Source organism: Catharus ustulatus, chromosome 3 (genome assembly GCF_009819885.2).
Source record: "Catharus ustulatus isolate bCatUst1 chromosome 3, bCatUst1.pri.v2, whole genome shotgun sequence".
NCBI classification, from domain to species: Eukaryota; Metazoa; Chordata; class Aves; order Passeriformes; family Turdidae; genus Catharus; species Catharus ustulatus.
The window spans coordinates 28,285,001-28,298,013 of record NC_046223.1 but is presented as its reverse complement, the minus strand read 5'-3'; the positions used below and the strand labels follow the sequence as shown (position 1 = coordinate 28,298,013).

At 36.5% G+C, this 13,013-nt stretch overlaps 1 protein-coding gene across 4 annotated transcripts in view; it reads left to right on the top strand.

Moving 5' to 3' along the window:
- The window catches only part of SRBD1 (S1 RNA binding domain 1), a 125,417-nt gene that overhangs the window by 73,155 nt on the left and 39,249 nt on the right, over positions 1-13,013 (top strand). For all 4 annotated transcript variants that reach the window (XM_033056719.1, XM_033056720.1, XM_033056718.1 and 1 more), the window contains exon 18: positions 1,273-1,355. In XM_033056719.1, coding sequence (XP_032912610.1) covers positions 1,273-1,355 — 83 coding nt within the window. The remainder of the gene's footprint in view (positions 1-1,272; positions 1,356-13,013) is intronic.

Below are 13,013 nucleotides of genomic sequence, written 5' to 3'. Positions count from 1 at the left end.
TCATGCATGTGTGTGTGTGAAATCACCTGGTGAACACTGGAGATACTTCCAATATTTCTGTTTTAGCATTGTGACCAAACCACTGTGCATAGATACAGGTATATTTATTCCTGAATCCTGTCTGTTCTTCCTCTAACCCTCTCCTGATTTGCTTAAAAATGTATTTAAATGTAAAACACTGTTGAAATGACTGGTGCCCTGTGGGGTTGATTCTGGACATAGCTTTTGAAGACCCACAACTTTCTTTGGTTCCACTTTTCTTCCTCTTGCACAAGTGCATGTGATAGAAAAAACAGCCTTGGCCACAAGGTTGGATATTGTTATGTTTGTTTTTTTATTTTTGGGGGGGTTTGTTTTGTTTTTAATTTTAGAGTTGGGATGTTTTTGTTTTGTTGTTATGGTTTTGTTTATTTGTTTGTTTTAAGATCTTTGGTCCTTATTTGGAAAGATTTTTTGAATACTTCTGATTTTTGTTAGTGTTTTCTTCACTAGGGGGGGATGAATGTTCTAAGAGCTGCTAAGTCAGCTAACCTGTTTTATCTTAAGTCAGGAGGAAAAAATAGATTTATAGATGTAATACTGATAGAACTCTTCTAGTTTCTTATATGTGGGAGGGAGCACAGTTGCAAATACTGAATTCTACCCAGTATCTGCAGAATCAGACCAAGTTTATGAATTGACATTTGGAAATATGCTTTTTCTTCTGAGATTTTGGTAAGCAAATGATTTATCAATAAATACAGCCTTCAAAAATTCAGTCTTGATTCAACATTTGGATTTAGAAGACCAAGGATTCTTCCCATATGCTCATAATGGCATCAGAAATGTTGGAAATTGCTTTTGTTTTTTCTAAATGTGTTTATAAGGGTGACAGATTGCAAATTGATGTGTTTTGGTGTGCAGCTCAGATTAGTAAAGTCCAAGAACCCTTTTCAAAGTGAACACTGAATTTGATGGTTGAATTAGATGAATATATAACTTTTTAAATGTCATGATTACAGCTTAAAATACCCCTAGGTCTTTGCTAGAATTATATAGAATTTACCAGAATTATATAGAATTATTATAATAGAAAGGTTGATTGATGTACATATGATGTCCTTATCTAACAATAAAAAAAGGATTCTGCTATATTATTGAGTATTTCCAGGTTTTAAAAAAATTAAGTGCATAGAAGATGTTAAAAAACCCCAAGACGCCTTAGCAAAAACAATTACATGATTCAGGTTTTTCAGAGAAAAGTGATAGCTGTTTTGTAATTCTGTTTTCCAGTTTCCATAGCGAGACGCGTCCAAGACCCATTAGCTGAGCTAGTGAAAATTGAGCCCAAACACCTCGGAGTTGGAATGTATCAGGTAAGATAATACCTATCATTTAATCTAAATAATCTGTGATGATATAGAGGAACACCAAAATGCTGCTTTATAGTTGTCAACTAGTTGTGTCTCCTTTCAAAGATGTTTTCAGAGTTGATGGAATGATAGTAAATACTTAAAAGTCATAAACTACCTTTTTATTAAATCTCTACTTTTAATGATTGTGATTGAGACTCTGAAATAGCTGTAGCCAGATGTATAGTCTATTAAAAACGTCAAATCAGACAGGTAACCTGATCTGTAAAGCTTTCTCTTTTTCTGTATTGTTGCAGCAATGGGGTTTTAGCTCTTTGTGTAAAATACAATGAGATATTGATCCTCCATTTACAAGCCATTAATTAGTACTATTAGATGCATTCCTTCTTAAAAGTTTGTAAAAAAGGGTTTGTAAAAGGGTAAAGGTAAAAGGGTTTGTTTTGAAGTTTTTCATTTGGTAAAGCTGAATTGGAGAATATTTGACAATTGTGATTTTTTTTTTATACCTTTGTAGGTTATTTCTGAGAAAAACTTCTACTTTCCAAGTTTCTTTACAAAGAGCATTATGTTAAGAAGTGGTGCATAAGTTATTGTCATTTTATAGCCTATTGGCATTGAATCAGGAAAGCATTTATGCGTGTGCTTAAGTCCCACCAAATAAAGAAAAAAAAAACCCAGAAAATATGGAAAATATGGCATGTGCTTTTCTCTACATTTTTGAAACTATAGAATGTGAGTAAATTTGAAAGACTACAGCAGAATTCAGAACAGAAAGCATAGAACTGTCTGGATCTGTTCTTTCAGGTTAGCTTATTTGTATTAATGGGATAGAATGCAATTAGCAGCCTAGAATCCCTTGCTGCCACTGCTGAAGACGGCATGACAAAGAGAAGGTGGTGTGAAAATCTTCCAAGAAATGTATGTCCTGTTTTGTTTTTACGGAACTGAGGTCAGCGTTTTAGTTGGTTAAAGTAGAATTCAGAACTGTTTTTATAAGTCCTACTTGTATTGCCACAGTTGATAGAATTTATTCATGTCGCTTCCTAACTGCAAACTTATTAGTAAACCTAACTTAAATAATCTTCTGGTATCAATTATACCATACTCTTTGAGGGAAATTGTATTGAAGGGCTGAAACACTGTAGATTTCTTTAACATATGTATCCAGATTTCAGTAAAAATGTGCTTTAATGGTGGCAGCTATAAATATAGGTGTGGTCGTTCATCTGGCAAAAAGTAGAGCTTCACTCTGAACTGTTTCTTTACTTGTGGAGACCCAGGGCTTTAATTTATAATAGTAGCAATGATATGTTGAAACAAAAATAATGAGAAATTATACAGATTTTTGTTCATCCTTGCATTAAGGAAAGACTTATTTAAAAGAAAAAAAGAAACTTGAAATGCTATGTCAGCATTTAGAGAAGTTGATTGATATTTTTTTTAAAAACAATAGTTCCAAGATGGAATATTTTACTATTTACAGTATACTATGAATTCTTAAGTACTAGGAGCTTGCATTGCTGTGTCTAGAAAGATATTGATTTAAATGAATACCAACTCCTGTGGCCCATGTGGACATTGCACAAGCATACATCTAAAGCAAAAAGAGATGGAATTGGTGGTGTCATATGGTTTTGGGCTCATTATAATTTGAGATTAATGTTGCAATGAACAATATTGAGAGGCTGCAGCTGGTGTCATTTACTTTTAATTAATTGAGAGCAAAGTAAGTACCATGTTCCTGGCCCTTCCAGAGGAGCTTCTTGTTCCACTAGAGGTGTGTTGTGAGTAAATGCCCAACTGTGTTGTTATTGTCCAAATTGGTTAGATGACAAGTTTTGCAGAAATAAATTCTAGAGGCCTAGGATTGAGGTAGACCTCAATTATTGTTCATTCCCAACTGTATGCATTTTTAATTCTTGTCCTGGTTTGAATGAATATCTAAGGTAGATACATGTCCTATTGGAATTCTTAAGAATCACCACAGAAGATATAGCATGTTTGTTCAAAGATGCTTACATTTTTCAAGTGCTGGATTTTTATGTGACGTTACTGAAAGCAAATTTGCACTCTTGAAAACAAAGTCAGAAGGTCTGCTGCCCTTTGGGCATGACAATTCTCTCTTGTGACGGAGGCAGGGAATGGGAGGGGAAGAGGAATCAAACTTTTCTGTCTTGTGTTCCTTTTAGAGAGACAGCCACTCACTGGTGTCTCCGAGGACAGGAAAAAGCAGTTTTGTTTTACAGGGAGTCCCAGAGTAATGACTGATATAATACCTCAGAAAAGGAGTAGTTCAGGTAAAGAATTTTATAATATCCAAGGCAATTTGAAAGGTTGTATTACGTTTTAATTTATAATCCAAATGCTGGCTGTAGCTTTTTATGAATTTCTGTGGGGAAATACGCAAAGCACAGTCCAGATCAGAAATACAGCAGTCTTTTCACAGAGGTAGTTGCTTTCTTAGCCTATAGTAACTTTAAACCTGGCATTTAAACATGACCTTTCCTTTCTTAAACACCCCGAAACTGATATTTAAGAATCTGACAAATGCAGGTTTTGGCATTATTGTCCTGAAAGAGGGATAGTGATTAGTCTGTTAGTGATTAGGCAGAGGCAGGCTGAGACTCTGTTGCTGCCCATGACCACGGAAGCCACATAGCACAAGTGACCTGGTGGTTTCTCGAGGGATGGTCACACACTTGCTGTGTGTTGATCCAAGTGTGAGCTCCCTGAGGGGATGGTCCTGCCTCTTCTGTTATTCCTACCCAAGTGCCTCAATCGTTTTGTGGTATTGATTATGACTGCATGATGTCTTGGGTTGGCAAAACAGAGGGGCAGCAGTGCACAGTTTGCTGAGGAGTGGAGCTGGGGCAGCTGCCTTCGCAGCAGCCTGATGACTTGGGACATGGCTCTGTCAGTTTGGGATAGCCAGAGGTCCCGAACTACTCTATTTGAAAGGCAGTGGCAGAGACAATAATTTCTGTCCTTTCTCAAGTGAGAGACTGGTGAAGCAGAATCTGCCTGATGAGGTCTGTAGCTTTTGTAATGCAACTGTGGTACAGGATCATTGTGCGTTCAGCTGAGGAACCCCTTTGGGCAGGAGGTGCTCTGCTACTATCAGCAATGATAGCAGTGCTACAGGGAAGAGAAGTGGTCATGTGCTAAATCCACTGCTCACAATATGAGCTTGCCCAAAGTCTGTGGAGTGTGTGCCACACAAAGAGAACTGGGTGAAGGGGCTGCATCTTCTCCAGTTGCTACTTCCATGGGATTTTTGGATCCCTCCCATCTGGTCTCTTGGTATTTAGTGTTCATGTTTGTGAGAATATTGGTGTTCTCTAGTTTTTCTAATGCAACTTTTCTATGCAAATCTGCTCATCTGGGTGTGGATACTTTGGATATGGAATTGCAAGCTCCCAAGTAGCTGATCTGTGTAAATTGAGTCCCATCAGCTGGGATTTGTTTACTTATTTTAGATGAAAAAAAAAATTCTAACTTGAACTTGGCCACCTGTTTTTATTCTCATTTCAATTTATGATTCTGAGTTTGTGCACTGCCAAGAAAATCAAGTTTGTCAAAGAAAAATAAAGAGACCCCTAACAGGTATTTCCTTAAACAAAGAGAAGCACAACCTGATTTATTAGAGCTTCTCTCAGACTAAATTCCAATTGCCTAAAGGTCCTTGTCTTCCATCATCTTTATCTCATTAGGAAAATTGTTCTTTCCTCCCAGACAGGAACCTAGCCAAAATTAATTTATCACCTTCAGGCCATATTAGTATGATTTCTTCTGTAGTTGAACATGAAGATGATGCCTAGATTCTGCCTGATACAGAATATGCCTCGTCACCTCCCCATGCCAGTTCAAAGCTAAATATCTATTCAGGGAGAAGCAGCTAGTGGCTCAAGACTTTATTATGTTGTACACTGAATTCTGGCAATGAATTGCCATTGCAGTTGTAATGATCTTGATATAGATAAGAGCTTCACAAAGGTTGTGGTTAGGGAATTGAATTTCAGAGCAAAGAAAATTAATAAGACGACAAAAAAATCTTTACTCACAAATAAAAACCTAACTTTTCAGAGGTGAGTGAAGCAGGACTAAGCATAAACTTTCATCATATTAAAGAGGGGAATTAAATCAATATACTTTCAAAGCATCAAAATCTGCATCTGTGTTATAAGGCAGTGAAATGAGAAATAGAGCTAAAGGAATATGTTGTTTGGTTGGTCTTTTGATGTTCATTTGATGTACAAAATCCCTGGATCCTAAAAAACCCCAGTAAACCAGTAGCCTCTAGAGAAGGAGATAGAAGGTCAAACTCATCTGTAGCCTATGAACGAAATATGTGATCTGTGTTGTAGGATTAGACTTTTTGACAAATTCTGTGTAATATTAAAAAGTGTGTGCACAATGTCTGATCTTGAAAAAGCGGCATCCTAATCTATTTTTAGGTGGTAACATCTTCACTGTTGAACATGTTTGGAAAATTATCATCCTAAAAGAATGTAAGGGATAATATATGTAGTTCTGTGACCTCTGAAGTGGGACAATACTTGATTACAGATCTATCTGGAACATTTTGTGTCAAATAAATAAAATCTATAAACAATACTCTTAAGTAGCATTCCTTCAAAAAAAAAAAAAAAAAGATTGAGCTAATTCTTAATTTGTTTTCTATATAATGCTGGAAGGTCCTGATCAAAGGAGTGTTTCATACAGGCTAATCAGGGTGTCTGATAATAACTGAATCTGGAAATATCTTTTTTGTCTTTCTTGTCCATGTTCCTTTCCGTGGTCCTCTAGTTGTTGGAGTGCATTGGTTTTGCATTTGATTATTACCTGCAGGATGCTGTATTGTTTCAGTTGTAATTTTATATTCCTTCTAGGTTTGAGGTTTTCCCCCAAAGATAGTTACATTTTGGTAAATGACAGTGCAGCTTTACAAAATGCTTTTAATCAGATACGCTTTCTCTTTAGTTGGACCAGTTCTCTTAATTATGGCGTTGCAGTTATAAACCACTGTAAAATCCACAGCCTGGTAGTTAATAGTGAAGCAGGTTGTGTCTCAGTTGGAAAGGAAGGAGCTTTTTTCTTTCTCCTAGAAGTCTGTGTAGAATTCTGTCTGCTGTTGCAGGCCATCCTTGCCTGGGTCCTCCCTTCCTTGTCTTAGGGCCAGTGAGGGGCAACTGATAGACAGGGGTGGAAGGATTTTGCTGGCCTCTCCTTCATGTATTTGAAATTGCATGTAGCCCTTCTTGTTTGTTGCATTTTTTAGTTGTCTTCCTCCCTAAAAAGATGTCTGTGGATGGCATCACTGATGGTGCTGAGATTTTTTTATACCTCCAGCTGGTTCCTCTCAACAGGAGAGCTGTTAACCCTCCTGTTGAGAGGTGTGGTATTAACCTCACTTTTGACAGCAGTACTATTTAAAATTTAATTTCTCTGGTGAGCACCTATCATGCGTATTATTTGCTTGAGACAATCTGACTGTATATTTGATGCTATGGAGATGTCTGGGAGCTGAAGTGTAGCAACATTTTAGAAATACAGGGATCAAAAGGGGAGACCTCAGAGATACCTCTAAGTGTAATAGTAGGGGTATAGTTGGATCAGCCTGATTCAGCTGTGGGCTGAAAAACTCTCTGCATTATTTCTGTTGTCTTTACTGCAACAGAGCCTGGCTCATACCTTGCACTGTGGGTATTTGTTAGCATGTTCTTACAAAACCCCAGCAAACAGAACTTGATAGCTTTGTTTAGGTAAACCAAATGTTGTATTGTTTCTCTAGTAATGGAAACTTGAAAATTCGTGTTTAAATGGAAAGCTTCTAACAAAAAAAACCAACAAAAGCTGTGAAGTAGTTAGTGATTGCAAACAAGTTGTCAGAATCCAAACATTGGTCATCACAAAGAATCGGTGTTTGGTTTGAGAAAACCTTTATTTTCTTTTTTCCTTAGAATAGACACACAGATTTCAATGGTGAAATATATGAGACTTTGTATCCTTCTTGGTGTCTGATTTTGGTTATATCTTCTTCCTGGAGTGCACTTTTGTTTAATAGAGTGGAGCAAAGCACTGGAGCTGATTGTTTTTCCAGTCAGGAAAGTGTGTTTTTCCCTGAATATTTAAGGAGTTTATTTCACTTCTTTCTTTATTTTGGGGGGTTTTCTTGATTGACCTATAGAGTATATGAGTAGTTAGGTGTGTTACTTGGACAGCATAGGAGAATCACTCGCGTATGATGTGAGAGTATAATGACATGATGTGAGAGTGTAATGATGTGATGTGCAAGAGTGTCTTTTTTAAAACCTCTGAGGTGGGATTGTCAAAACAGCCTTAAACTTGAGCTTCCTGTAAAGTTTATGTGGGTTCGCACATTTTTTGATGAAGAAAATGGGATGTTTTATTAGGTGAGCAGTGCTTTATTTCGTGTGATTCACATGGCTCCTGTGGAAACACAGTTCAGCAGGAATGTTGTTTGCTGGTCAGAATTGTAGGTTGCAGGTTTCAACATCCAGTTGAAGAGCCTGTCTACAAAAGGCTTCAGCATTCCTTCTGTATTACTACACTGAATAGACACACTCAGTTCAGCAAAGAACTGAACCTCTTTGGATAACATTGAAACTTCATGAGCTTGTTTATGGTTTTCTGTACTTAAATTGAAGTGGTTGCCTGCAGAGAACCTTTGTTTAAACAAAGCAAAATCTAAGAGTGAGAATACCAATATTCAGTTATGTGTATCTTGCAGTATCAAACAGCTTAGTAATAGATGTAAATCTCTCTACTTTGGCAGTATATGGCAGCTGGTTTGTTACAGATGTACCTTAAGTTGAAAAACCTAATAAAAGGAGTTATGCTAGTGGACTGGAATCTGACTGAAATGAAACTGGCTATACTTATATAACTTTTAAAAATAGGCTAAAGGATATATTGCCATTATTGTAAATTAAAAAGAAAAAAAGTAACTGGACAACTTCTGGGCTGCTTCTGTATTGAATCTCATCTCTGAATAAACTCACTGGGACTTTAAAGACAGGGACATGCAGGATAGTATATCACTGTGCTCTTAGCTCTGCTCCTCAACAAAGGAAACTTAAACCTCTCCTGTGAACCTGTAGTCTCCTGCAAAGAGATTGTCGCTGAATGCTTTTGCTGCATACTGCAGGGGATTGCTTGCCTTGAAATTTGTGGAAAAGGGAGAGAAGTACTCAAGATTTTAAGGTTTACAAAAACTTTTTTAAGGACAGGGTATGGTGGCTGTACCTATAAAATATTAAGAGCATACAAAAACCCAGTGTCTTGTCAGTAAGGAAAAAGGTGTATTTATTTATTTACTTAAATGGATATGTGGACTGGTGAATAGGTTTGTGCTTAATGCGGGGTTTTTAGCACTGAGCAGGTTATGGGATCCTTAATTTTCTCGTAGTCATGATGAAATATTAGCTCTATGAGGAAAGCAACAAAAAAATCATATGTGTTCTTTGCCCAGCATCATTTATAGAGTAAATTATGAGCTTTTCATTTTGAAAAGTAAAGCTCTGTGAGCCAAGCCATCTGACATGCAATGGGAGCAAAGTCTTTGCAGATAGTTTTGCCAGGGAGAGGTAATAACCCCATAATGCTTTGGATGCTTCCCCACCCCACTGAAGTAGGTGTACAAAACTTAAGAATGCTTTCCAAGTAAGTTACACCTCTGGCAAGTTTGTGTAATTTAATCTTCAGCAGCAGTTCTGCTGACTGCCAGGAGTGGTTTATATATGCTGTAACTTGGCAGTCTCTCTGGTTGCATCTACCTATTCTCTGGCTGGCAAAGAGAAATCAAATGTTCTGCCAGCAAAGCACAATAAACTTTTGCCAGTCTATTACAGCCATTTGCAACAAAGCAAAGGGATACAGAAAAAAATAACCATTGTGTTATTAGTTATTTTAGCTAGTACAATGTATTTACTGGCATCTCCAGGGAAACATGCCAGCTCAGAGAGGTGAGATGCTGCCCCTTTAAGGAAATGAAGGAAAATGTGTGCATGTGTATTTACAAAGAGTGCAAGAGCACAGCAGTATCACCCCATCTGCACATGTCACTCATGAAGCTGCCCGTGGACTGCATCTCCTTTTGCTGCTGTCACCAAAAATGCACTGTGGACAGCATTTGAAAACTTGTCAGAGATGTGTCTTTATAAGCAACTTAAACTGCAGGTAAATTTTGGACGTTACTGCTAATAATCTCCCTGTCATACTGCTGCTGTTTATTGTTAGGGAGTTTGTACCTGCATATGTAGGCTTTTACAGAGCTGCTGAGGTTGTAGGAAAAGTAGGGAAGCTCCAGAAGTGTTGGTGTACTGAGGTGGGATGATCTAAGGGTGTTGATAGGAAACAGCTGCTGGACAGATTTGCCCTCCCTGTCAGTTTGTTTCTGATTGCTTAATTACCAGTTCTCTTGGCAGAAGTTTGTTAGGAAGTTTTTTGTTGCCTTGTGACAGCAGACTTGGGATTCGTGCTGTAATAGGGTTAAAGTGCTGTGTTACTGTTAATGAAAAATAGATGTAAAGGTTGTTTACTTCCAGACCTCCATAAAAGCAGCACATAGAAAGTCATGAGCAGGATTGCCTGGATATAGAGTACCCTGTCTGCAAGCCTGTTTATTATTTCAGTTTGATTTCTTTTTTCTAGTTTTGTAAAAGTACTTGGGCAGACCTAATTCAAACATAGGCAGGCCACCTGAGTGAAGAGCCACTCAGGCAGATTAAACTTCTTGAAAGACTGCTCTTATGGGGAAGCCAAGTGGCAAGAGGAGTAAAATAGGAGTTGTGAGACTGGGATCCTGCAAATCAGCTTGATACAATTTCTCCGTGCGTTGGATTGGAAAAACTTGGTTGGCTAAAAGCTGGAACATAAAAGAGGATGATAAAGTCTGTCTTTGTAAAAGTATTTTGATTGAATAGCATCTGAAATGTATGAGATGCTGTTGGGTTTCCTGTTTATATCCCAAGTGTTAAATAATTTTAAGTGAAACTACACAAGTTTAGCACTGAAGAATTGTTCAGCTCCTTTCATCTAGGTTTCAGTTAAATTTTCATAACTGAAATTCTTTGCATTTTTGAGACAGTCTTAAAAATATTACAGTAAAAAACTGCCAGAGAGCTGCAGATTAATTATTGCACTGTATCCATTATTACCTGTACCCATTATGAGCTATTTGTGTTGTGAATTTGTGTTTCAGGCTCAGTCATCTTTTATGTAAAGTAAGTTAATTTCTAAGATGTTCTGTTATGAATTGTATTCAGATTTTAATATAAATATTATAATGATAAAATTGTTCAAACCATTACCACAGTAAAAAGCATCTCTTTAGTCAGGTAAAAGTGGCAGTAGGAATGTGAATCACTTGTTTGAATCTGTGTGGGGGGCCAGTTTAAACATTGCAAATGTAAATATTATTTGTTGGTGGAATTCCATAGTCACTGCTTGCTGTGCAGTGGTCATCTGTTGCATCTGTTGTTTTGGTTTCGTGAATTAACAGTATATTCATTTGACTCATAAGAAAAAATACTATTGTGCTTTTGAGTGATTCCATGTGAGTTTGTAGCACAGCAGCTGTTGATTTGATACCCAAAAATCTGAAATCAGCAATACATTTGTGCTTTCTTTCAGTAGGAGAACAGAAGTGGCAATTAAAATTCTTATGAGACTTTACAACCATAAATGGTTTGCTAATACATATGGTTTGATTGGTTGGTATTACCTAAAGTAAGAACTCGATGTTTTGCAATGAAATACATAAAATAATTATTTTTATGTAGTTTGAACAAATACCAAATTATGGAATGCTGCAAGAATTCTTTCATATGTTTACTTACTTAAGCTATGAATTTCTTTTTCTCATTAACTGTCTACTATAAAATATAAGTAGCTGATAAAATTCATATAATATGTTAATGTACGTATTTGTTTTAATATTCAACCTGTAATCAAATTTTTCTTCTCTTGAAGAGTAAGAAGATGAATTTAACTTAATGTAGGACGAACTTAAGTTCATGTTGCTGTTCCTCATGATAATTTTGTGAAATTATGTCCTTCGACAGACATCACTGAAAATTGTAGTCTTTTTTCACTGAGACAGTGTAGCATGCAAAGCTTCTCTGATGTTTTGTAATTTGTTGCTTTTTAGATTTTTATCCTCCTAATAACACTTATCCTAACAAACAGTTTTGAAAAAATCATTTTAGAAACGAAAATCATGTTTCACTAGACAGTGATTAATATCTGTGACCTTTATTTTTGTATCAGGAACATAAATATACACTTTTTTCTGTGTCAGTCATTGTCTAAGATTTCATCTTTGTTCTGCTTTCCATTACATACCATGAATTATATGAAATTAATTTAATCGCTACTCCAAACAGAAATTAAATGTGCCCTAATCCAGAGTTACGTTGTTTGCTTTTACAACTGTAAGTCATAAGTAATTAATTTTCCTTGGAAAATTAATTCACTTACCATTCCCAGTAGCATCATATGTTGACACAGGGTTATAGATAGTTTAATATTTTTGTTCAGCATGTTGGCTTCAACTTTGGAAGACCTTAAAGCAAAACAAATTCAAATTTACTCAACTGTATATAATTCAGGGTTATTTAAAGTGAATGTTGTCTTTATTGCTGTCAACCAGCTGATGATGATGATTCTAAAATTATATTCAGTCTTCCAGAAAACTAAAGTCTTTGGACATATGTGATTTATTTTTCAAAAGCAAAAAAACTGTTTCATATCATACATTTGGATAACAGGGCCACTGAAATGCCATCAGTAGTAGAAAAATTTAGCTCCATGGAGAACTTAACTGTATATTACAAAGCCTTGGGCTAAGAAGCTCTGTTTTTCCACATGCCTCATGTTGCTTGAGATATTTTAGGATTCATTATTCCTGTTGCACTCAGAAATTTCCTAAGTTGCCTTACTTTGGAATGTTGTTTTGTTTTCTGTATAGTCATGGGCAGAAGGACATCTCAATGCAGCTCCAAAGGGCACCGTGGGCACTTGTGTGGGTGGCCCTGTTGCCCACAGCTGACTGTCCATAAATGCCATTGAGTGGCGGGGGCCACAAGTCTTCCGGAATCAGAGAGGCAGCTTTTAAGTGTAATCTTTCAAGTTTACCAGGAGGACCTCTTTTCTTCTTTTCTTTCTTAATTTTTTTTTTCTTTAAATTCTGTGCAGCTCCATAAAACATGGTGTTTATTACTTTGGTTTATTTTTATTTATTTAAGTGTCCCAGCTGAAACTCCAGTGATGGCAGTGTTGCAGTTCAAACAAGCAAGACTTATTTTATAAATGTCCCTTTGTGAGTTGGTGGCTACATTTTGCCTGAATGCAGGGGGTCAGTATCAGTGGCATTTAATTTAAAATTTTGGAGGTGGAAAGTAGAAATTGACATTTAATTCCAGTGTAAAGTTACTGCTAGAACAGGCATAAAAATATTATTGCATTAGCAATCACAGGAAGAAAATAAACTATGAGCACATTAACAATATACACTCGTATGACAGAATATTGTATAAAATAGAGCAGTAGATCAACGAAAATAATTTTTCACCACAATGCATTTTATTAAGTAGACAGTGTACAGAAAAAGTATTCAACTAATAGAAATAGGCACTACTA